General features: G+C 40.5%; 1 protein-coding gene across 3 annotated transcripts in view; it reads right to left on the reverse strand.

Moving 5' to 3' along the window:
* Positions 1–1,791: 1,791 nt before the first annotated feature.
* The window catches only part of CACNA2D3 (calcium voltage-gated channel auxiliary subunit alpha2delta 3), an 880,032-nt gene continuing 854,714 nt past the window's right edge, over positions 1,792–27,109 (reverse strand). For 2 of the 3 annotated variants that reach the window (XM_047691716.1, XM_047691706.1), the window contains 3 exons: positions 5,115–5,227; positions 4,811–4,893; positions 1,792–2,201 (listed from right to left, as the gene is read on the reverse strand). In XM_047691716.1, the coding sequence (XP_047547672.1) occupies positions 2,109–2,201; positions 4,811–4,893; positions 5,115–5,227 (289 nt within the window). In that variant the 3' untranslated portion in view covers positions 1,792–2,108. Of the gene's footprint in view, positions 2,202–4,810; positions 4,894–5,114; positions 5,228–27,109 lie in introns of those variants that run through there. The other variant, XM_047691725.1, reaches the window with a different exon arrangement.

The raw sequence follows: 27,109 nt of genomic DNA on the forward strand, positions 1-27,109 counted from the left end.
CAGAGAGGCAGACTCGGGGCTCCATCCCAGGACCCTGAGATCATGACCTGAGCAGAAGGCAGAGGCTTAACCCACTGAACCACCCAGGCACACCCTGGGGCCCTTTAAAAATACCTTCCCTGTTTACTTAACCAATGTGACCCTCACATCCAACCCAGGGAGTAAATGGGATTACCATCTCTTTTATGGAAGAAGAAACAAAGACACAAGGAGGAACATCTCTTTACCCAAGGCCCTAATACCGTATAGCCCCATTATTGTTGAAATGAGAGTCTCTGAGTGACGGGCTGAGAAGGAAGGAGCAGACAAGATAGTGTCCAAGGAGTTTGGTCTGAGAAGCTGAGTCAGGTAGAAGGAAAGAGTTTGGTGGAGGGGGAATCAATTTCTCCTCTGGACATATTAGGTTGGAGAAAACTATTAGATATCCAAATAGATAAATGGAATGGCCAGTTGGTTGGAGTCCCTGAGGGAACAGAGATTCTGAGGTGCTGCGTGGGTGGGGGGGTGGTCATTCACCTGAAGGTGATGCCTGAGGACGTCACAAAGCAACAGGGTGACTGAGCTATGCTGTCTTCATGACACAAGGTACTGAAAATGACGCCACATCCCTGCTTAGAGCAGGGAGTCGATTTATAACTAATGAAGAGTGACTAGAGAGAGAGCAAAATTATAAATATGTATCAGACACATAGTTTGTATCATTAGTATTCAGTTATGGATGTTATTATATATTTGACTTATTCTTGCCAGTTCTCCAGAAATATAAAGAAGAATCATGGATCACATAATGTTATTTTTTATTAAAAAAATTATGGTTATTTAGTGTAAATATAATGCATTTTTGGTACTTGTGTAGGCTACGAATGATTTCATTCATTTCCTTAGTGCACAGAAGTGAATAATATCAATGACCACCGTGGCCCCATCCTTGTTGGAATTTTGACAACTTGGCATGTTACAGTATTGCTATATTGTTAACAACACTGGAGGCATTAGAATTTCAAGAAAGAGAGCAATGCAGTATTGTTATTCTTATAAATACTAGCATCACCTTAGGATACGGCAGTGTGATTCCATCAGTTTTTCTAAAATATCAATAGCATAATGTATTTGTTTTTGTTTTGTTTTGTTTTCAATTTCAGTGGCATTCTCCCCATGACTTTCAGATGTCTGTCTTATAAGATAAGACATCCTCGATTCTACTGAGGCATGGAAATTATTCCACTTTATTTGGTAACTATGATCCAGTGGAATCTGTTCTCTTTGGGTCAGGATCCAGTTTTTCAGGAATGCTTACACGTCTGGGTAGTTTCACGTCTTGTAATATTTGAGATCTGATTTCATTCCTTGTTTATGGGGAAGCCAGAAGCCAAATGCTCAAGCAATAAGTTTGAGGGTCATTTGTAGTCATTGTCCTTTTCCTCTGTCAAGTCTTTTCAGAATGAATTCCTAGGATTTACTGCTTTATTTTCTACTCCCAAACAGTTCAACACTTGAGTGTTACTGGAGCTTGTGTTCTCATCCAAATTATGATTTCTATTGAAGCTTAGTTCAAAAATATTCAGGGTTCTTTGTCATAAACTCTTCCCATGCAGATGATATTTTGATTTGCTTCTGTAAATATTTTTATAACAGAGAGTGTAGCACCTAAACAATTGTGAAATATTTGTCTAGAATCTGCTTTAGAACAAAGTCTCTGCCAACAACCATCCCTTCCCGGAATCTGGAGCGGGCGACTTTTCCATGCAACATTCAGTCTGTAGTCTGAGCAATAAAGCAAAAATCGAAAGGTGATGATTTTAACATACTTTATTTAAAAAGTACACAGTTTTAAATTGGTTTCAATGGGTTTCAAGCAGAAGGGACACTGCCCACTCACAGTCCCATTTCTGATGAAGGGTGATTATGTAGCAAACTCACATTTGCATGACTGGCAAAGTAAAAAGATAACTTTTTTGTCAACATATCTTTAAGAGTTTATATCACGCACAGTTTAGAATCATGAGATGCTGATGGTTGGACTATATTTCATGTCCCCTATGTCGCACCATATTTTGGTTCACAGTTTATCCATAATTTAGCATGCCAAGAGAACATCTCAGTCAATGTCACCTTGAGAAGAGCATCAAGAGCAGAGGGAAGAGGACAAGGACCATCTTGGCCTGTAGACTTGGCGCCCCTCCACACTCCCTTGCATTCTCCTACAGGGAAACACAGGAGCCATTAGTGCCAGATTCCAAGACACCTTCAACTTTCCGAGCTGTGTTGAGTCCCCAGACCTCTCCCCTCCTCCCTCCAGTGTAGGAATCAAGTCTTTTGGAAACTAGATAGTGCAAGAAAATGGACTTGTCTAAATTTCATTGAGCTCATGATGAGAATCTCTGATTTTAGTTGTCAGTGCACAAAATGTTCCGAATTACTCTGTACACAGAACACTCAAGAGGTAAAGACTGTTGGTAGAGATGTCTGCTGTGATCAAAAGAGAACAGCAGAATATTGGCCGTCTAATGTTCTCCTGTCAGAATGTAAGTAAAAGTTGACATCTAAGGAGCCTGATCATTGCAGAAACAGTTATAGAAGGTTTTGGGTGTGTCTTCCTTCTTTTTATCCGGGGGAAAGGAGGACTGTTTTATTAAAATGAAACCATATTATGTAATCCTTTCTGCAGCATGCTTTTTATCCACTGGTTGATGGAAATTCTTCCAACTCCATATTTCTAGCTCTACTGTATTAGCGATGGGAAAGATTTTCTTCTCTGCTCTTTGCGGCTATGGAGAGTGCTAAGGATAAGTCATTTACCAGTCCATGATGCTCGTCCGTGCACCTGACTTGTGGTGGAGATGCCCAGGAGTGGGAGTGTAGGGTGTTTTTGCTTTTGATGGCTATAACTGGAGGTTTCATCATTGCCTGTAGGTCTTGCTCACCCAGGGACTTTTATCTTCCCTGCCCTTGGTTTATTTTTATATATAGTTGTTTGCCTTACCAATTGTAAAAAGCTCTTCATGATTTGGTTTATCAATAACTTTTTGAACTGTATAAATTGGTTATTGACTTTAAGTAATCTTTTTCCATAAAAAAATTGTAATTTTTTATAAAGAAATTCTGGTTTTCTTTCATAGCTATCTGGTCTTGGATAGGAAGATTTCTCCAATCCCTAAAATTTCTTGTGAGACTATTATTTCACCATTTAAATCTAATCCGTATTTTCTCCTTTGAATCAAACCTTTGTCATATCTAAGAATTTCTATGCTGTCCTACTGACCTCATCTTACTAGATCTAGAAACTACAGAAAAAATTCCTAATTTTTTTAAAAAGATTTTATTTATTTATTTGACAGACAGAGATCACAAGTAGGCAGAGAGGCAGGCAGAGAGAGAGAGGTGGAAGCAGGCTCCCCGTAGAGCAGAGAGCCCGACGTGGGGCTCGATCCCAGGACACTGGGATCATGACCCGAGCCGAAGGCAGAGGCTTTAACCCACTGAGCCACCCAGGCGCCCCCAAAATCCTAATTTTTTAATGTTGATCTTCTATTTACCCAAGTAAATTATCTTATGAACTTCAGAAGATTTTTTCTCTAGTGACTTTAGTTGTCTACATAGGTATTCTGGTTTAACTGAAGTGATTTTTGTGTTTGGGACTATTATTTGTATTTGAATTTTACACAAAGAATTTTTTATTTGAATTTTATCACTGAATTTGATCAAAGACCTTTCCAGCATATATTTGCATAATATGTTGTTACTGAACAGTTCTTTGAACATGGAAGCAAACATTCTCAATAAATTCCAAGTTCTTACTGGTGCTCTGTTGACTTTAACATCTTCTCTAGGACTTGGAGAGTTTCACATTAAAATTATTTGTTATTTAAAGGTGGGATTTAAAGTCAGTCAGTTGGAGTTGGTGGCATTTTTAAAAATAGAGACCTTCCCAGGCTCCCCATAATAATAATTGGTCTAGATAAGCTTTGTGTTTTTCAGAGTTAATTTTTACATTTCCATTCTTTTTGCTGGAATAAAAAGGCTTTTTTGCCTATGGTACTTTGGGGTTATTCATCTTAGTGCTAAGTTTAATTTTTTTTTTTCAGATCCTCACTTCTGGTGTGAATGGAGTGCCTTTATATTGTGGCTTCAGGTGGTGATGGGCTTGGGAGGCTTATCATTCCACTTGTATAACCTATCACTCTTTTTTTTTTTTTAAGATTTTATTTATTTATTTGACAGACAGAGATCACAAGTAGGCAGAGAGGCAGGAAGGGAGGCAGGCTCCCCGCTGAGCAGAGAGCCCAATGCAGGGCCCCATCCCAGGACCCTGGGATCATGACCTGAGCCGAAGGCAGAGGCTTAACCCACTGAGCCACCCAGGTGCCCCTAAACTGTCACTCTTGATCTGATACCAGTATTACCACTTCTGCTTTGCATGGACTTCTTGTAAATAAAAGGCTGTTGAAAAGTCAGCCAGGAAACATCATTTGAACTACAATTTGAAATAAGGAAACCAAGATGGCCAGAGCCACAGCGTATGTAATAAGGTAAAGTAATAAAACTACAGCACAACATAAGAGGGAAGGGAGATAGTAAAGAAGCTTTAACCATAGACACAGATAGAATAAGACCGTGAAGCACAGACTGAACACGAAGGCACTGAGGGGCTAAAAGGTGAGCCCTGTTCACCTTCCATTGCTTCCACTGATCTGCCGGCAAGGGATTGTTTTCTCACTAGTAAACCTCTTAGCTACAGTTCTTTGACCATTATGAGACTCTCAGGGTGAATCTGATGGAAAAAGAGAACAGGAAGGGTTCGCAGACTTACCTCAGGATGGAAGCCATGACAAGACTCCGGACGCCTTCTGATCTTCTGGGCCTTTAAACGTTCACACTTAAGGGATTCGTTATGTTGACTGTAGTTAAGGCAGATTTTGCCCAGGTGTCACTTTCCCTTATTCCGCATGTTGGAGCTCAAACCTTGGTACTGAACTCTCTTAATGACTCTTTTCTCTCCAGTTGTGGAAAGGCTGTCATTTCCCCCTCTCTAGGCTCTCTCCCCTAGATTTCTTTACTGTCCATTCCCCTCACTGGCTTCAGCAGCAGTGCTGGACCTACGCACAAAAGGATATACCTGATTTCGATGGGTGCCATGGTGATGGGGGTCATGGACTCACAGAGGCAGCTGCTGTCCACCACCACCATGAACAGATTGCTGCTTGGAATTTGCTGGATGACAAAGGACCTGTTGGAATATGAAGGACAGAGACAGTGAGTGGTCATTTACCATCTGTCAAGTCAAGAATCCTGAGGAAAACTTCTCCTCTGGGGAGTTAACTCCTCTGGTATTTTGGGAAACAGTTTTTAAAGACTGCCTTACTACGAAAGTTGCCTCCTCCGTGAGGTTTTTCATTTTTAAATACCAAATTTCACTGAAAAGACAACAGTCTATAACCTATGGCTGCGGCTACACATAGCTCATAAAACTCACCTTGGGGAGACTGGAATGTTATGCGTACAAACCAGGAGAGTCAGATTGGCTAAATGAGCCCAATTTCCAAGGCTACAGGGTCAGCTTTTCCAAGCTTCACTTCCTCTTCCTAGTTTATGTTCAAAGTTCTTTGTTTCTCTCCTCCCAAAATGATGAGGTTTCTAGGCCCTTCCCTCTACCACTTTGCACAATGTCTGCCCAAAAGAGAGGTTCAATGTTTGCACGAGATTAATGCTGGTTGTTTGGAGTTTCACAGTGTTGGGGCTGAGTGTGCCAGGGCTCAGGCTGTACGGATGTGCTGACAGCCGGGTCCATCAGAACAGTCCAATGGAGGTACACCTAATGGGCACCTGCTCTCTCATCACCCGAAGCAATGAAATGACAAAGTCAAAACACTCCTGGAGTAAGAAATACTACTGATTCTTTGGAGGAACAAATTACAAAACAAAATCCCATAATCTTCCAGAGCAAACAGATCAGCCCCTTGTTTAGCCCCAATCCTAGAATCCCTGTCATATAATTTTTCAGGACATTTCACTAAATTCTGTTCAGTCGGATGAGGTAGACTGTGACAGAACAAAGTGGTCCATTTCTCCATAAGTGGTACCTTCATTCATCCTTCTCTCCACAAATTTGTTTTTATTCTCTGAAGTGTATCACCACAGCTTGCCAAGATGCAATGAAGAAGGACCCTTCTGTATAGTGGCAAATTATTATTATTATTTTTAAAGATTTTATTTATTTATTTGACAGACAGAGATCACAAGTAGGCAGAGAGGCAGGCAGAGAGAGAGGAAGGGAAGCAGGCTCTCCGCTGAACAGAGAGCCCGATGCGGGGCTCGATCCCAGGACCCTGGGATCATGACCTGAGCCGAAGGCAGAGGCTTTAACCCACTGAGCCACCCAGGCGCCCCTATAGTGGCAAATTATAAAGAGAAGAAAGGACTTCCTTTTTATTTTTACTAATTAACACCTCTTACGTTGAGCTATCCAAAAATGGCTCAGAGATTATAACACAACTGGTTTCTTGTCTATAAATGCCTGATGCCCAGTCATCTAATATCCTACAATTATGTTCTTCTTCTTCTTCTTCTTCTTCTTTAAGGCCTGGCAAGGGCCAAGGCATGCCTTTGCTCAGAGAAGCTTCTTCAATGCTCCACCACCATCCATACTCTGGAACATGGACTCCATCCTCCCACCCTTCTCCACAACTCTACTTGGCTTGAGAAAAAATTTCAAACTTGCTGTCTCACTAAGACTTTAACATTGCTGGCTCTACCTCCCCCTTTCTGCACGTGTAACTTCCCTCCTCTGCAATGACACTGCTCTAGCAGGTGGCTTTTTTGGAATGGATTATGCCTATCAGAATGAAAATAAGATGGCACTCATCAGAGAACCAATGGTGAAGCTACGTTCACAGAGTCTCAAAGACAAATGCGAAACCAAGATCATACAACTCTTTAAAGAACAAGTGACTGCAAATATCTTCTCCCATTCTTTCAGTCGTCTTTTGGTTTTGTTAACTGTTTCCTTTGCCGTGCAAAAGCTTTTGATCTTGATGAAGTCCCAATAGTTCATTTGTGACGACGTGGATGGAACTAGAGGGTATTATCCTTAGCAAAATAAGCCAATCGGAGAAAGACAACTATCATATGATCTCCCTGATATGAGGAATTGGAGATGCAATCTGGGGGCTTTGGGGGTTAGGAAAAGAATAAATGAAACAAGATGGGCTTGGGAGGGAGACAAACCATAAGAGACTCAAAACAAACAGGGTTGCCGGGGGTAGGGGTTTAGGGAGAGGGTGGTGTGGTTATGGACATTGGGGAGGGTATGTGCTATGGTGAGTGCTGTGAAGTGTGTAAACCTGGTGATTCACAGACCTGTACCCCTGGGGCTAATAATATGTTACATGTTTATAAAAAAATTAAAAAATTAAAAAAAAAGAACAAGTGATTGACTAGAATATTATGCCAAATGAATCTACCAGATGGCCAATAGAGGAACAAGAGATTTAAATATAAACTAGAAGCTCCAAAGGGAAAGAATATTTTCCAATTGAAGAAAAATTTGACTTTTTTTTTTCACTAAAAGGGCCCATTCATGCATGAATGAAACTTCAGATCATCAAAGATACAGACCAATCCTAAAAGCTTCTCTAGAAACAAATTACTTTAAGGAGAATAAGAATGACACAAACTTCTCAATGGGGGACTTAAGATGAAGAAAACGGAGCAACATCTTTAAAGTTCTGAGGGAATGGAAAAAAGGAAATAAAAGGTATGTCAGAATCCAGAGGAAAATAGATTCTAACAAACTAGAGATATAGGTAGAAATTTTGCTTTAAAATTTAGGGGTAGTTATTGAAAAAAAAACTGAAGGATGAAAATGGGATTAATCCAAGAGAGCATGGTGAATTACACACATGTGCATGCGTGTACACACACAACTACCAGAATAAGAGAAAATTATTACCAAACACAATTAATGTCTGTTGGTTAGATTCACATATAAAAGGCAGAGCTCAACAAAGGAATTAATTCAAATAAAAGGCAGAGATTCTTAAATTGGGTTGATAAAAACACTGGCATAATGTCATTTGCAAAGAGACACCTCTAAAAAAGAATGACAGGAGAGGACAAAAAGACACCAGAAAATGCTAAAGACAAAAAAAGAGGGACAGGTTTAGTGGTATTCTTCTACAAATATTCACAGGGGAAATCATTAAAATGTAATAAAGAAAACAGTTCGTACTGAAAAATGGTATAGTAGTAAACAAGCTATGATACGGACATTTACGATCAGAGTGTACAAACTGATAGAAATGCCACAAGTGATTGATAAACACATGATCTATTTTAGAACAGAGTGGAAATTCTTCATATCTTATAAACAACAGAATATGAGCTATTTTCAAACCCAGGGACCCACAACACATTCCAAAGAGCTGAAAGCATCAGTGATATGTTCTTTTAGGGTAGGGTATAATTAGAAATTAATAGCAAAAGATATATAAAGAGTGGAAATTAAAAATTAAAAAAAAAAAACACATATTCAAGTAATCCTTGACAATTTAAGAACAGCCCAGACTCCAATCTGTGCAGTATGACCTTAAACATGTTTATTGGGGAAAAACAGTCTGCCAATAAATGAACTAAGTTTTGGATGGAGAAGTTGGAAAAAATAAGAACACAGGCCTGCACCTGTGCCCCTATCCTTGGTCTTCCCTCTGGTGCTCTGGGTTGGGTATTGATGGCTCTCTTCACCAGCTCTCAGGTGTCTCTGACAATGGGGCTGATGGAAGGGATGGGAGGTGACCATCGCATAGTTCCCCTCAGTTCACAAACAAACAAAACTCTCCCTTGACCTCGCTTCCAGCTAGGCCTTACTTCTCTGTCCTCTTTCATAGCACGAATCCTAAAAGAATTCTCCATAATCTGCCCACTTCCCCACGCCCCTCCTTTCTTCACAAATCCACTGCAATTCTTCTGTAGTCCTTTCCACATCACTGAATCAGTCCCAACTACCTACTAAAGGTAGGGACCCAACTACCTTTCCTCTTGGTCTCCTGTACATCTTCTCCCTCCTTAATTGCTTCTGGTCCACCCTTCTCCACAGACGGCGGTTTCCATGGGAGGAAGGCTGCGTCTGTCTGGCCCCAGCAATCTGCTATCCCCAGCACCTAAAGGTGTGCCTGGGACTGAGCAGGTTCTCAGCAAATATTTGTTGACTCAGTGACGAATGGAATTTATAAAGATAAAAGCAGAAGAATAAATGCAAATAAAACTGTGAAGATAACTGAAAGAACCCAACTCTGGTTTAAAAAAAAAATTGACATAAATCAGCCTTCGGCACAGAAGAAAGAAATCGCAAAGTCACATTAAAACCCAAAAGATCCAGAGGCATTTAAGCATTTTAAGTGACTATTATGTATACCATGGCAAACAATTTGAAAAGCTAGAGCAAACACACCTTTGGGGATAAAGTATAAATTATCAACATTTGGCCAAGCTGTAAAAACACAAGCAGACCAATTGCTGTGAAAAAAAAAAAAAAAAAAAAACAACAACAACCCTGAAATGCTCATTGAGAATCTACCCACAAGTGAATACGACCAAGTCACCTGAAGAACAGATCTTAGTGTGTTCGTTGAAAACCCGTGTGAACCCACCGACCAACTACTAGAATAAAAGAAGCCAGCAAGATGACCAGTTACATAACCAGCATCTGAAACCACAGCCTCTCCCTGGACACAGGCAATAACCAATGAAAAAAAATATTTATGAAATAAAGAACCATTGAGAGCATCAATGATGACTATGAAATGCCTGAGAATAAATCTAGCAAAAGACTTCTTTATGAGGAAAATGACCAAATTTTACTGAACATAAAAGACAAACTAAGAATTGGAGGGAAGTACAATTGGGTGGAAGGGAGCACTTCTTCTTCTTCTCCTCCTTCTCCTCCTTCTCCTCCTCCTCCTCCTCCTCCTCCTCCTCCTCCTTCTTCTTCTTCTTCTTCTTCTTCTTCTTTTAAAGATTATTTATTTATTTATTTGACAGACAGAGATCACAAGTAGGCAGAGAGGCCAGCAGAGAGAGAAGGGGTAGCAGACTCCCTGCTGAGCAGAGAGTCCCCGCCTGATGCGGGGCTCCATCCCAAGACCCGGAGATCTTGACCTGAGCCGAAGGCAGAGGCTTAATCCACTGAGCCACCCAGGCGCCCCAAAGGGAGCACTTCTATGCAAAAGATGTCATTCCTCTTTCAATGGACCTTTTAATTCAAGCAAAGGAATTCAAAGGGACTCTTATTGGGATTTTTTTTAATTAATTTTATTTTTTATAAACATATATTTTTATCCCCAGGGGTACAGGTCTGTGAATCACCAGGTTTACACACTTCACAGCACTCACCATAGCACATACCCTCCCCAGTGTCCATAATCCCACCCCCCTCCCAACCCCCCTCCCCCCATCAACTCTCAGTTTGTTTTGTGAGATTAAGAGTCACTTATGGTTTGTCTCCCTCCCAATCCCATCTTGTTTCATTTACTCTTCTCCTACCCCCTTAACCCCCCATGTTGCATCTCCTATCCCTCATATCAGGGAGATCATATGATAGTTATTGGGATTTTTGATGGAATTTGAGGTAACGGTCCTAAGATTCATTCAGAAGAGTAAATATAAAGAGTAATCTGGACAACTGCATAAACTTGAGTTTGAGGGAAAGGGAAGCAAAGCGAAGGTGAGTGCCTTACCAGTATCAAAATCCACAAGAGGACTTACAGAAGAGGAAACACAGATGGACACCTGATACAGTAAAAGGGGTTCAATCTCACTAAAGGTTAGAGAAAATGTACATTAAAATGAGACTAAAGTAGTGAAATGCACTTTTTACTAGCAGATTGGTCAAAATTTAATCTATGGTAACGTCAAACGATGGCATCTGAAAAATTGAACATTATTCTGCACTGCTGGTGGGAAAGTGAATATGACCACAATGAGAACAATCCGTCATTATTCCAGAGGAGATCATTAGTGATCCTATTTTTTCAGTAGTTTTACTTCTCAGTAAGATATACTCCTGTTCAGGAACCTAAGAAGTCATGTGTAAAGATGTTCTTGGTAACACTGTTCATTTAGGGGAGAAAAAAAAATAAAGGAAACCCATCTCAAAGTCCATCAAAAAAAGAAGGATTAAGTAAGCAACAGTGTGTCCATTCTGTGGTCTCCTTGGCACCAGATGTAAGGGGAAAGGGAATTGTTTATTGCTGTCAAAGCATACCCGCAAACACAGTAAGTGGGAAAACAATGTTGCAAAACCGTAATAAAGTATGAATATTTAAGAATATGTAGAAATATTCATCTAAGGGTATTTAATTCTGCTACAGAAAACAAGAAAAATAAGTGGGATGGATAAGGTGTATCAGATGTGTTCGGGATGGCAAATCGGTAAGCCACCCATGCATCATGACTCATGTTAGTCACAGCAAGAATGAATGGACTAAACAACAGCAGGACCACATGTGAGTTGAATGCAACAAAAGGCAGAACATAGGAAGGGTCTTCTTAGCAATAAGAAGAAATGAAAGTACTACATGAAATGAAATATTTGTAAGGCAAAGACTATGTCATCTCCAAATTGAGAGGTCTCACTTACGTCATCTTTAAATCAACCCACTGGCAACTCCTATTCTCTGCCTGAGACACAAGGAAAAAGTCACGGCTGCCCAGCAGGTGGGAGGCAAACTACACACTTGCTCTCTCGCCCATAAAGCAAGCAGGTATTGGCCCAAGGCACTCTCTGCCTGCTGAGCCCCCAACCTCACCCTCAAGTCTGCTCCTTCTACCATGTCATCGGGGGAAATAGAGCCAGGGAGCAGGCCAGCGGAAGGGAGGAAGGGAGAAACTGACCAGGAGGGTAATTGTCAAAACAAATGAGCTGAATCCGTAATACTGAAGTTCTTTAGAAGAAGGTGTTCCAGTATTCCTCAAATATTTATAAAATGGGGTGTTATGCTAAGGGGCAAGTACTGACTTCCTCCTTCTGCAAAAGAGAAAACCAGGACTCAGAGTGGGTAAGTAAACTCTTACAGAAGCTACACGAATAAGACACGCTTGTGTCCATTTCAGAGACCAGGAAACAAGAGGCTGGGTGACTTCCTGGAGCGACAGGGGCAGAAGACAAGCCTGTGAGGCCCAGCCCATTGTGGGTCCATGACCACAGCGGGCAGCAGATGTGCTGTCTTGCATGGGACTTATTAGTGCTCAAGTTCCTTGAGGGCAGACCCAGAGTGATTCCTCACTTTAGGAGAAGGGCAAGATATTATTGCTTTCCATTTTATTATTATTAATTATTTATTAATATTTTAACTTCTTCTCTTAGTAGAAGCTCCCCAAGTGTTCTCAATGAAGCCCCACAGCAAACTTCTCTCTCCCACCCCCCAAATCCTAGGAGATGAAAAGCCTTGCATGCAGCTATCCTGAAGCACAGGAAAACACCCCCTACAAAGGATTTGCCAGCGGAAAGATTAACTGCTTTTCCATATTTTAAAGACTTACTGTCTGCTTATTAACATGGTGCTTCGGAGGGGTCTGGGCAATGTTAGCTGTACATTTATGTGCACAACGTGTATTTATGGCCCGGGGTGCAGGGTTGAACTTCATAAAACACACCTCCATCCAGCTGGGCCCAGCAGCCAGACTGACATCATTGTGCAGGGAAACTGTGGCCTGGGTTTGCCTGGGGGCCAAAAAAGGCAGCAGGGAAATGCCTCAACACAGAATCACAGCGGCGGTTTCTAAGCAGGGATAGGTCAAAATGCGTGAAATAAATTAGGTCCTCTAGGGAAAGAGGAGGGAAGAGAGAGGCAATTTTGATGTGTCCATTACCGGAACTGAAATAACCCAGTCCTCCCTTTTCCACTGGATCTAGACTGAGAAAGACTAGCAGCGGGGGAGGAAATGATGTGATTTCAAGACGGCCTCCCCTGACAAGAGAGACTATTAGCTGCACGCTATCCACTAAGAGGGGCTTTACCGACCACATGAGGGAAGAGATCATGCCGCTCCCTGGACAAACACACGTGATGGGGAGGACTCGGGGATAAGATACCCAGAGGCCTGGTGACGCACGTTTGGAGAAGTTGGTTGGCTTGTCTTTTATGAACTGGATACAAAACGGTGGCTTAACAAATAATCAGGGCAGGATGGACTAAAAAACACTTTGAAGTCTTTCCCTCTTTACAGATTTTCACCATTTATAAAATTCCCAGATTTCCCTAACATCATCTAAAAGACAATGAGTAAGTCACAGAGGATTTGAATTGAGCACCGAGCCTGTCTTTTGCAGTACTGTTCTCCAGAGGGGCTGGGTATGCAACCATGGCTCTCCAATGGGATCTTACTGTCTTTAGGAAGAAGGCTGTCCTCCCCACCATGCCCCGAAGACCTACACTGACCCAGGCCCATAATTTGGGGGGAGCAAACATATGGGGACTATTTAAATTCAAGTTAGGAATTAACTATTGACGATGTGTTCTAGCATAATTCCACAGCCATGCTGTCAGACAGCGTGGGGAAGGTGCGTGGACCTACTCATGCTCAGCCCAAAGAAAGTCAAAGAATAAATAGAGGGGCCTTACCTGCTCACCCCCAAAACGTGTCAGGGCTTAGTAGAAGCATGAAACAATTCCTTCCCTTTTCCGTTCTTGACTCTGTCCTTAGCCCACTATGCGGAGTTCCTGCTTCCCCATCTCTACGTGGTACCTTGTATGGGTTCCCTAACTTTCTGACAACTTTAGGTTAGTTCCCTTAGGCTAGGCTAGCTGGAGACTCTGATTTTGCATCTAGTTCAAAGCTCTACATGATTTTTCCTTCAAGCTTCTAGGTTCTAGCCTCTTCAAACAGTTACCAGGCTGCCGTTCTCACTGTGCTTTGTCTTCTTACAACACAGCTTGGCCTCTGGTGCCTTCGGTGCTGCCCAGCACTTGCATGGGGCTCTCTTCTGAGGTTCTGATGGAGTCTTCAGAGGAGCCACCACTCTTCAACACGCCCCAACTGGTCCACCCACATAGCAACTGCCATCAGCAGTTACAGCAAGCTTCTTGCCCTCGTGTGGACCTCCTCCAAGAGCAGCCATCTTGTTGGGTTTAAGCGAGTTGACCGCTCTCTTCCACACTGCTCACCTGACTCTTGGGAAACACAGATCTTTGCTGGTCTGACATAGGCTACTTCAGTGTTGTCCCTTCTCCAACCTTCGCTCTTTCCCACCAGGTCTCTTTGCCCTTTTCAAACAGGTACGTGGACATATTAGTATGTCTGTTGCTTATAGACATTTGACCAGTGCTGGACTCACCCTTCTTCAGGCACCGCCCAAAATATAGAAGAGTCTTCTGGAGCATTGCTCTGCTGCCCATCAGGCTCCCAGCAGGAAACAGCGTCCCCTGGAGTCAAGAACCTCTTTCCACAAACTCCAGTCTCTTTCCTGTTGGGCCCCTCATCAATGCTCATGGGGCAAAGGAAAAATGGGCCAATTGTCTATCCTCAAGTGGGTTTGCGGGTGGGGAGTGGAGGAAAGATTTCCAACTCTAGTGACGCTCAAAGACTGTTCTCCTTAGAACCTGTGGTGCCTAGTGCCACTCTGTCCTCACCTCAACCCCAAACTACAAGGAAACCCCCACCTGACATCCTGTTCAAATAGTCCCATGAGTGTATTCATGTGAGGCATCCTGTATGGAGTTGGAAGAGAACTAGTGCTGGGGGTGTGTTCTGTAGGTGCCTAGAAGACATTTAATGAATGTCTTACTCCTGAAAACAGTCTTTAAGAGAACAGAAATAGGCACTTGATTGCGAAACAAATTTAGCATCACCTTCAGGACAAATGGCTCAGAGTTGTCTAATTAGACTCAGAAGATGGCATAGGGGCTCACTGTCCCCTCCGCTATTCATTCTTGTTCTGACAGTGCCAGCCCACAAAATTAAACCAGAGACAAGAGGGATGATCAAATGTTGGAACAAGGAAAGTATTCACAGGTACCTAAAAGTTGCTCCTGCCCCCAATCCCAATAATCAATGCCTCTGTTTCCCCGGATCTCTTAACAGTACCAGCGTGTATAGATCCCACAAGCCAGAGGTCTTTCCGTGATTCTCAGTGTGGTCCTCTTTGAGGGTCACTACACACTGATTTGGCCATCTGCTTGATACCTCTCGAGCCCACCCTCCCATCAGCCACGACTCAGGGCCAGCCTTATGGGCAAGCTCCAGTGTAGTCACCAGGGGCCTATGCTCAGAAGCTCTTGTCACTGAGGGTTTACTATTCTGCATGTCTGTCTTGAAATTTTTAAAGTTATCATTAAATTTGCTTTCTTTAGCTATTTCTCCAAGTAGGACATGGCACCTCCGTCCAGCGATTAGTGGAAGGGAGCACCCAGCGGCCAGCGGGCTGCACAGCCTGGAGTCATGGGCGGAGGACCTGGGAATGCCTCTGAGGGTCTGTACTCACCCAGTCCGAGTCCCTGTGTCTGAGGGAGCCCAAGATTAAAAAGTACATAAAAAGTAGCAGGACAGGTCAAGAGAGCCCACAGAAAGAAGGAAAATGTTTTACTGTTTAGGGACCTTGAATGACACTTTCCTCCTGCTTTTCAAAGACGCAGCCCATATTTTCATTTTGTACCGGGCCCTGTACATTGCGTGGCTGGCCCTCCCAGCCTGTCTCATTTCTAGCACACCGTTCAACTGGCTTCCTTGCCTGAAGCCCTTCTCCACTCCCAAGGCGGGCTAGCACCCCCCAAATGCAAGGCTGACTACTCCATCCCCGTCTTTATACGCTTCCCCAGGTCCCTTACAACTACGCAATGGTGTGCCCATGAGGGAAGCAAACAAGAGCCTGGGTGATCCCGCTGGCTGTCCCTCCAGCCTGATGTGTTCACCAGCCCCAACCCCGGGCCACCTTCCTTCCCTCCACGCAGCCATGCTCACTGCTGTGGGCTCCTAAGTGCATCCTGCTTCTTCTCCCTCAGTGCTGAGACCCAGACGGAGCTCATTAGAATTGCCCACGGAGCTTCCTGTTTTGTTGGTTTTCAACAGATGCCTAGGCCACACCTAAAACAAATTATATTAGAATCCTGGAGGTTGGGCCAAGGCAGGTGTATTTTTTTTTTTTTTTAAGCTACTCTAGTGATTCCACCGCGCTGCCCAGGCTGAGACCCTACTGATCTGAAGGAGTGCGCCTTAAACCTAACATGTTTACAGATGACCCAAGCATCTTGTTGAAATGTATGGCGGACCCCTGCCTTTGGAGTGGGGTCAGTGATTCTGCCTCTCTCACCTGCTCCCAGTTAGTGCACATGCTGCTGGCTCAGGAACCAGCAAGGCTCTGAGGCTTGCAGCCACCCCATCCCCACCCTTGAAGAACCCCGTCACAGTTCTAGAGAGCTCTCTCTCGGGGAAGCGTGTTCTCCATTCTCCCATAACATATCGTAGGTACCGGCATCATCCACATAAGACACATACACTTCTATGTGCATGTGGAACCATGTTACTACCCTTGTACCACCAACCAGAAAAGAATGGAAGCATAAGACACTTTCCTCTAGGCAGTATTTGGAATGGCCTGAAAACTGTAAGCTATGGAACCTGTAGAAAGTTCTCTTTTGGGGGGCGCCAGGGTGGCTCAGTGGGTTAAGCCTCTGCCTTCGGCTCAGGTCATGATCTCACAGTCCCGGGATGGAGCCCTGCATCGGGCTCTCTGGTCAGCAGGGAGCCTGCTACCTCCCCACCCCCCACCTGCCTCTCTGCCTACTTGTGATTTTTCTCTCTGCCAAATAAACAAATAAAATTAAAAAAAAAAAAAAGAAGAAGAAGAAAGTTCTCTTTTGGTAACCCAGGGAAATACATGTACGTTAGCATCTAGAGCAACTAAAACTGAGTTTCAAGAGGCCCTTGTTGGTGTCTGATAGGGCATAGAGGACACACACATTAAGAAGCTATGAATAAACAAAGAAAAAAGTGTTTGCCAAAGGAGCTAAAATCAAAAGTCACAAAGGCAGATGTTTCAAATTTTAGGACTTGATTGGCCACCTAGCTATTGCCCCCGCATGGGTCCCTTGATGTAGCTTATTCTAGGGTTGGTGGCAGGAGGGACAGATTTACTCAATGACACAGGACTACGAGTAAGTCAGCAAGTGTCTCTTCTTCCTTTCTTCCCTTTCTTCCTATTCCCTTCCCCTCTAGCTCCTTCCTTTTCTCATCCCCTTCCTCTGTCCCTCTAGATAACCAGATAATTAAATTATTTTTTAATTCAGGTGGTTTTGTCTCCTGTTAGACCTTCAAGAACAAGACACAGACCTTTATTTTGTTTTCTATGCATCGGCTAAGCACTAAAGCTCACTGAAGGATGATGAAAAAAACAGTCAAAGGTAAAAAAAAAAGAAAATTCAAAGCAACACAAGTTCCTTGGCAAATGAGTTTTCATACTATACAGAGTATAGTACAAGATTTCAGCAGCCCAGAGTGGGTAATTCCAAGGACTCTGCAAGATCCACGCCTCCTTGCTCCTGGTTGATTTCAGAAAAAAAAAAAGGGCCCTGTCCAAGTGCTCTAAAGCAGTTTTCTTTGATATCTAATCTCCCGCCTTTTGATACCAATATCCTACTCTGCTCAAGAATTCACCCTTCCACCAGGCAGCCCAGGTGCTTCTGAAGAGCTAGTCCTGCCCAGGCATATTACCTGAACCTAAGCTGATTGGTACAATTCCTTCTGAAGAAAGCAACTGGTTCAGAGATGGGCATTGGACCTAAGTTATTCCAATCAGACTGAAATCCAGAATTCTATCTCTACTCCCAACATTGGGAAGCAAGGAAGCTTTCAGCCTTAGGAGTCACTGGCAGTTCTCCTGTGCTCATGAATGGAAGTGTTTGCTGGAAAATGCAAAGAGAAAACCTAAGTCTTGGTGACAAGACTTTGCGAAACCAGAGTAAGCTGTTCCTGAAGCCTGCATCTCAACTTTTCACTTTATTCTTTAAGCTTGCTTGAGAGGAACTGGAGCCTCTTTTATTTGTAAGGAAAGAATACTAGGAGATGCACACTTAAAGTTCTTATGATGGTCAACATGTTGCCTACTTGAATCGTTGTTGAAAAACTTAGACTTTAAGGAGCTGAGCCTAAAAGCCATCAGCTTGGTTCCCACCAAGTGTACCTTGGGTAGCCCACCAGGAACCAGACTGGTGTAGGCTTCTCCTGCTCCATTTCACTAGTGTAAGAAATATGCCATGTTTTCAAAGTTAGGAGCTGAGATTAGATGAACAAGCATATTATCTTTGTTATACTGACTTATTAAAAAATATACACAATGGACACATTATGGCATTCCATTTGGGACTTGCTGATGAGAGAGCACACAAAAAGCTCAAGGCGTGCTTTGTCTGCAAGAGACAGTGTCCTGTGGTGCCGGTATTTATCATATTGCTGACGGAATGAGTCAGAAAGAGCCACAGCAATGCCTTCCATTCCTCAGTCCCACCAGTGATTTGTTGAGATTTTTGGTGCCAACCTAGAGCCAAAAAACAACTTTGGCAGGAAGTCCTTTGGCATTAACAGCACAAAGCAGGTAGCAAGGAATGGTATTCTGTGTTTGAAATATGGGTGGGAGAGCCCCATGGAGTCGAAAGCAAGAGGCACCCAGTTTGCTTTTCTCATTCTAGAAGAAGAGAATCTCAAAAAAGCTACCAACAAGAGCTCTTTTCCAATCTTGTTTTTTTTGTTTGTTTGTTTTTGTGTGTGTGGGGGGGTTGTTTGTTTGTTTTTGTACTAGGGTCTTCAGAAAATCCTCTTAATTATGACAGGAACCATTTTCTTCTAATCCCCTAAGAAGAGTAAGGAATTTATTAAATATTTTCACTGGAACTGGCAGTGTCTTGTTATAAATAATGAGAGTATAAATAATGAGAGTAAGAGCTAACCTGTATACAAGGTTTGCCTTGTGCCAAGTACTTTCTCAAAGCAGTCCCCTTTAATCCTAACACCGGCTCAGAGAGTTACCTTCTTCACTGATGCAAACTCTGAGATGTTAAACAATATTTCCAAGTACTAAAAGCCATCAAGTGTCAAGACCTCAAAGCTTTATGTCCACTATTGCACTATAACTGATCACCAGCACCATCATCCTTAACTGCCGTCCCAGTCAGTCATCAGCATCTGCCCCTTACTGAGCACTTACGCTATGCAGGGTGTGAAGGTCTTTTACTGAAAACTGCACAACTCCCATGAGCTAGTTAACGCTATTCCTAAATTATCAAAGAGGCACTTGAGGCTTAAGGAATTTAAGTAATCTGGACCCATCTTGGTCTAAGAACACGTAATAGGTTTCAGAGCCACGGTCTGGATTTAAGCTGCCAGATTTTATAGACTGCCATCTTACCCATCGAATAACAAAATCTCCTGCGTAGAAGTGTTGAGACATTAGGCATGCCACAACTTACTGATAAACCGAGAGCAGAGACTCTGTCCCATTTCTTCAGGGGCCATTTGAACATTACCTTGGGCTTACAGTTATAATTTCCCACTCCCTAAGCCTTACACTGTCTTCCACTATCCCCATGTGAATCATCCCATTCATTTAGCAAAACAGACCAGCATCATAATGAACCACCAGGAGGCCTGTATAGACTCAAAAGTATAGGGAATTCACTGGGGGGTTAAATATCTGATTCTAAGTGATCTGGCAAAGTCAGACTCTGACCATCAATATTTGCTTTCTAAAAGATTGGACGTCTTGCATTAATTGAAAAAAGCATTTTGTCCAGCATACAAAGTTAAGGGCAAGAAAAAATTAAGCTAAGTATGGGGCTACTTTTGCAGAGAAAAAAAAGAGAGAGAGAGAGACTGGAAGGAAATATAGCACTATTTAAATATTTCTCCTTACCCCCAGTTTACAGATGAGGAAACCGGGTAACCTCCCAGAGGTTATTAGGCTAATCAGACATGGAGCTGTGATTCAAACCCAGGCCATCTGGCTTTAGAGTTTAAGCATGTAACTTCTCTGCCTCAGTTCTGAATGGTAAGACTGAATGATTTTACTTTTTTCTTCCTATGTTTCTCTGTTGTTCCGTTTTCTACAATGAGTAGAGAGGAAGGGAACAGAAGGAGCGTGAGAAGGGGAAGCAGACTCCCTGCTGAGAAGAGAGCCCGACACTGGGCTTGATCGCAGGACCCCAAGATCACCACTTGAGCCAAAGGCAGATGCCTAGCTGACTGAGCCACCCAGGCACCCCAGGAATTGCATTTTAATAAGAACCAGTAACTGCAGAATAATAACTTTCTATGTTTTAGACTACAGACACACCTATTTAGAAAACTAAATCTCAGTGATCAGTATTTTGCTCTATAATCTCACTCGCTAACTACTAGAAATGATAAAATCAGAGCAATATTTTTCCAAAAACCTTAATTGAAAGAACACGGAAATACCTCCTTAGTTTAGTAGCCTTGCTCTTCTCTTCCACATGCCCAATGTGACTATATATCCTTAGGGATAGTGACATCGAGGAAGCCTTTCTGAATCCTTCTATCATATCAGCTTTAAAACTGCTTGGTCTATAGGTGAAGATCAATCCATTTTCACTGATTGAAATAGAGGCCGAATCCATATCTTCCTATTCTGACTCTAAACTTTCCAAATTCTGTATCTTGTAGCTTTGAATCAGTGTCCCAGGGAGAGAGTCAGACAAATTATGTACTGTGCTGTATTTTCTGATCTAACTTCTGAAACCCATGTTTCTAATAATTCCCAGGCCTATTCAACACTCTCTTATCACAACACAGCAAGATTTTTCATTTTGAAGAGAACAAGTACTGAGGTGGAGACCTACAGCCATAGGGAAATTTCAAGAGACAGATGTATTCCAGAAACACTGTATGAAAGGCAATGTTCTCAATTTTAAACATTGGTGTTCACACAAATTTTTGTGATGATTGGTGATATACTCCAACACAGAGGGGAAGAAAAAAGTCTCCCAGAACAAAAATCAGAACTAATCTTCCATATCCACGCAGAGAATAGCAAGATGAAATACAGGGGAGAAATAAAATGGAGGAGATGGGGGATAATGGAAAGCTGACTGGTTCAAAAGTCAGTGGAGTTGAATCAAGTTCCCCATGTGAAACTAGTAGGCAAACCATATATTTGTCACCTATTGTCCCCTTCCTTCTCTCAGCCTTAGTTTTCCTATCTCAGAAGTGATTTCCCTTCCCAAACTAACATTCTAAAATCGCATCATTGTTTTCACCTTGTATGAAACTCTTTAATTTCTCCAGCCTGAGATAATAGACTTGGGTCATTTGTAACGACCATCTTCTTTCTCCTTTAGCTTCTTCCACTGCCAACTCTAAAGGGAAGCAGATATTTCTTGTAAAAGGGAAAAAGAGTTGTTTAGACTCAAGAAGTTAACACTTAAAAGTTCTTTTTAAAAAGATTTTATTTATGAGAGATAGAGAGCGGAAGAAGAGGGACGAGCAGACTCAACGCTGAGTGTGGAACCCGATGTGGGGCCCTATCCCAGGACCCCAAGATCATAACCTGAGCCAAAACCAAGAGCCAGATGCTTAACTGACTGAGCCACCCAGGCACCCCAAAATTTTAAAATTCTGAATGTTTGGTTAACCTAGGGTGATACCTGTATACCATTTTTTAACTAGCATGGTCAAACTCTATAGATGACCAAGGCAAGGAGTGTTAAAGCAGTAAACACTATATACCAGGGCTAGGGGCAAAAATGAAATAGAGTCAACCAAGAAAGTCTAAAACCAAAGCATCAAAAGAGCAAGGTGATCCACTGCTAATGTAAGTGCATAGTACATAAAATAACATTTCCTGGAAAAAGATAACAAAACCCAGGGCACCCATAATGCATAACACACAACAGCCAGTGTGCAAATTTGCTATACATGTGAAGAAGCAGTAAAACGTAACAAAAAAGTAAAAAAAAAAATTAGTCACTAAATACAAACCAACATATGACACATGTATTAGACACTACAAACATGTATAAGTATATGTAACAGGTACTTATATGTTAATAAGCCTTCCATGGATATATTGAGCAAAGAGATGGAGGAATTTCAGTAGAAACATAGAAACTACGTGAATGAACCAGATACAAATCCTAAAATCGAAAGAATAAAATATCTGAAATGAATGGAACCTAAATAAGTGATGACATAGTATCAAGAAGTCTAACAAACATGTATTTGGAATCCTGGCATCAAATAAAGAGGGAATGGGTCAGAAAATATACGAAGAAATAGTGACTGGCTTAAAATAGGAGAGGGGAATTGGGAGTAGATTATCATAATGCATGGACACTATACATGAAATCATTTAATATTATTTGAAGGCAGTCCCTGAGAAAATGAAGAGGAAAGTTGTAAAGTTTTCTACAACTATTAGAAATCCAAAAAAGGTGTAAATAATAAGGCAGTAGTAGGAAAAAATTGGGCTTATAAAATAATATAAAAGAAGGTAGAATAGAAAAGAGGAAGAAAAAACAAAGAGGAACAAACAGAAAACAACCAGGAAGATGGCATATTTTAAGCAAAACTATCAATAGCTCCATTAAAAATATATAACCTAAATAAAAAGCTTCTGTGTAGTGAAGGAAACAATCAACAAAACTAAAAAGCAACCTACGGAGTACGAGAAGATACTTGTAAATGACAGATATGATAAAGGGTTAATATCTAAAATATATAAAGAATTTATAAAATGCAACACACAAAAAATGAATTATCCCATTAAAAAATGGGCAGAGGACATGAACAGACACTTCTTTGAAGAAGATATACAGACACATGAAAAGCTGCTTTGGCCAGCAGACACATGAAAAGATGCTCAACATCACTCGTTATCAGGAAAATGCAAATCAAAACCACAGAAGATATCACCTCACCCCTAGTAGAATGGCTAAAATAACACAAGAAACAACAAGTGTTGGCAAGGATCTGGAGAAAAAGGAACCCTCATGCACTGTTGGTGGGAATGCAAACTGGTGCGTAATTTGAGGAAAGAGTATGGAGTTTCCTCAAAAAGATTAAAAAAAAGAAGAAGAAAGAAAAAACTACCTTATGATCCAGCAATAGCACTACTGAAGGTATTTACCCAAAGAATACAAGGATACTAATTCAAAGGAATACATGCACCCCTATGTTTATAGTAGCATTATTTACAATGGCCAAGATATGAAAGCAGCCCAAGTGTCCATCAGTTGATGAATGGATAAATAAGGTATAGTATTTACATACAATGGAGTATTACTCAGCCATAAAAAAAGAATGAAATCTGCCATTTGCAATGACATGAATGGAGCTAGAGAGTATAATGGTAAGTGAAATCAGTCAGAGAAAGACAAATATTATATGATTTCACTCAGGTGGAATTTAAGAAATAAAACCACCAATCATGGGGGAAAAAAAGAGGCAAAACAAAAATTAGACTTTCAACTATAGAGAACAAACTGATGGTTACCAGAGCGGGGGGTGCATTAAGGAGGGTACTTGTCATGATGAGCACAAGGTGATACGTGTAACTGTTGAACCACTATATTGTACACCTGAAACTAAGAAAAACTCTCTGTTAACTAACTGGAATTAAAATTAAAATGTTAAATAAATAAATAAATAAATAAATAAATAACCGAAACACACCAGTTAAAAAATAGAGACTGACATACTGGATAAAAATGTAGGATCCAACTATACCCCTACATCTATACATCTATAGATATACTATACATCTACAAGAAACTCATTTTAATTGTAAACACACAAATAAGCTCAAAGTGAAGAAATTTAAAAAGATAGACTATGAAACTACCAAGGAAAAGGAAGATGGGATAGTTATATTAACATCAGGCAAAGTATACTTCAGTGCAAGGAATATTACAGGCTTAAAGAGGGATATCACAAAATGATAGAAGTCAATTCACCAGAAGTCACTGCAATCCTATATGCGTATGTACCTAACAACCAAATATGTCAAAATAAATGAAGCAAAATCTAATGTACACTGAAAAGAAAAAATGCTAATCTTAATTATAGTTGGAGACTGCAACATCCTTCTCTTCACAGCAATAGAGTAAGAGGACAGAAATCCAATAAGGGTGGAGAAAATAGCTTTACCTAATTGACATATATAGGACACTCAAATCAACAACATCCATATATATATATATATATATATATATATATATATATATGTATTTTCAAATGCATATGGAACATTCACCAAATTAGATCATGTTATGGGTCAAAAAGCAAATCTCAGCAAATTTAAAAGAATCAAAATTATACAAAGAATGTTCCCAAGCCATAATGAAATTAAATCCAAAATCAATGACAGAAACATTTCTGGAAAATCCCCACATATTCTGAAATTGAATAACACACTTCTAAATAACTCTAAGTTCAGAAGGGAAGCTGCAGGGAAAATAAGAAAATATTTCAAATGTAATGAAAAATAAAATAACAACACATAAATATTTATCACAAGTAAATATCTGTGGGATCCTGTTACACAAGTGCTTCAAGGAAGATTTCTAGTAGTAAATGCTTATTTTATAAAAGAAGAAAGTTCTTACCTCAATAATCTAATTTTTTTGTCATAAGAAACTGTCTAGGAAAAGAAGAGAAATTTCAAAACAAGGAGGACAAAGTAAGTAAGAAAACTAGAAGAACAATAAAACTGAAAACCAAACCAAAAGAGAAATAATAAAACTAAAACTTGGTTCTTTAAAATGGTCTACAAAACTAATAAATCTCTAGTCTTTTTTTCCTAGTATCAAGTGAAAAAGACAGAAGACACAAACTAAAACTATTAGTTATGAAAAAGGAGATCTTATACATGTTAAAAGGGTACTAAGAGAATACAAAAAATAATAGCATGGCCCTAAATGCGACAATGTAGATGAACTAGACAAAATCCTTGATTAAGATGCAAATAACCAAAGTTCACTTGAAAAGAAGTAGATAATTCCAGGAATGCTATATTGATTAAATAAATTGAATTTGTAGTTAAAATTTTGCTACAAAGAAATCTCCATGCCTAGGAGTCTTCACTGGGAAGTTCTACCGAACATTTAAAGAAAAAATAATCAGACTCTACCAAGATCTTCTAAAACATGAAAGAGAGAATATCTCACACATCATTTTATAAGGCCAGAATTATCCTGATACCAAAGCCAGACAACAATATTATGAGAAAAGGACATGACATGACAGTAGACCATATTAACATAGAGAAAAAAAATGCCTCAACATAATATTAGCAAATTGAATCCAGCAATATATGAAAAGAATAATACACTTTGAGTAAGTACAGTTTACCCCAGGAATGCAAGGCTGGTTGAAGATTCAAAAATCAATGTAATATACTATACTAAAAGACTAAACTAGAAAAACTATATGACTGATTAGATAAAAGGATGACAATTTTTTTATATAAATCTTTGCATCCTTTCATGATAATAAATTAGGAATAAAATGGAACTTCTTTAACCTAAAAAAGAGTAACTAATGAAGCTAATAACTAACACCAGACCTAATAATAAAATTCTAAACACTTTTCTTCTGTGATATGACATGACAAGTTGGTCTGCTCACACTTTCCTCTTCAACATCACTCTGGAAGACCTAATCAGGACAACAGGGCAAGAAAAGAAATAAAAAGTATACACATACAATTGTCTCTGTGCACTTATGACGTCATTTGTTTGCACAGAAAATTCTAAAGAAGGGCGCCTGGGTGGCTCAGTCATTAAGCGTCTGCCTTTGGCTCAGGTCATGATCCCAGAGTCCTGGGATCGAGCCCCACATCGGGCTCCCTGCTCGGCAGGAAGCCTGCTTCTTCCTCTCTTGCTCCCCTTGCTTGTGTTCCCTCTCTCTCACACTGTGTCTCTGTCAAATAAATAAATAAAACTTAAAAAAAAAAAAAAGGAAAAAAGAAAATTCTAAAGAAGCCACAGAAAGAGTAAGTAGAAGTTAACAAATTAGTTTACCAATGGGACAGGATGTAAGCTCAGTCTGAAAAACCAATCATATTTCTATATACTAGCAGTGAAGAGTTAGGAATTGAAATAAAAAAAAGTCTCACCTAACATTGCAGCAAAATGAGAAATATTTTGATATAATTATAACAAAATATTTAAAAGGTCTGTAAGCTAAAAACTATAAACCACTGATGAAAGAAATAAAAGAAGACCTAAATAATTGGGAAAATACACAATGTCTATGGTTTAGAAGCATAAATAGGGTAATGATGTTAATTCTTCTCAAACTGGGTTATAGAGTTAACCCAATTTCAAACAAAATCCCAGCAGGATTTTCTAGTAGAAACTGACAAGTTTACTTCAAAATTTACATGGGATGTAAAAGTACTAGAATGTATAGAATGGACACAGATATTTTGAAAAAGTTTAAAAAAAAAGGTGTAAGATTCTTGTTGCCTGATTTCAAGATTTAATATACTGTCAAAATAATCAAAACAGCTGTAGATTATAGAAAAGATAGACACATATATCAACGAATTAACAGAGAGTCCAAACATAGACACACAAAGAGTCATTTCATTTCTAAAAATGTACAAAGGCAATTAGAGGGAGTGAGGATTCTTATCAACAAGTGATAATGAAATAACTGGATATGCAAAAAAAAAAAAAACACTTTACTCTGTACCTCTCATCATGTAATTATGTGTGAAATAATTCGGAATGGATTACAGACCTAAATGTTAAGCTGAAGATCATAACAAGTTTAGAGGAAAGTTTAGGAGAAAAATCTTTGAGATCCTGGGTTAGGCAAAGATTTCTTAGAGAGGGGGCGGAAAAAAAGCACAGTCCATTTTTAAAAATCAACTAGTGGGATTTCAACAAAATCAAGTGGTTTCTGTTCTGTGAAAGACATCGCTAAGAAAATGAAAAGACAAACCACAGGCTAGAAGAAAATACTTTCAAATCACATATTTCTACAAAAGACTTGTAGCTAGACTATGCGAAAAATTCTTAGCATTCAAAACACTCAGTTAAAAAAGAAAACAAACCGGGGCGCCTGGGTGGCTCAGTGGGTTAAGGCCTCTGCCTTCAGCTCAGGT

The sequence above is a fragment of the Lutra lutra genome, chromosome 1 (genome assembly GCF_902655055.1).
Source record: "Lutra lutra chromosome 1, mLutLut1.2, whole genome shotgun sequence".
In the NCBI taxonomy this organism is placed as follows: Eukaryota; Metazoa; Chordata; class Mammalia; order Carnivora; family Mustelidae; genus Lutra; species Lutra lutra.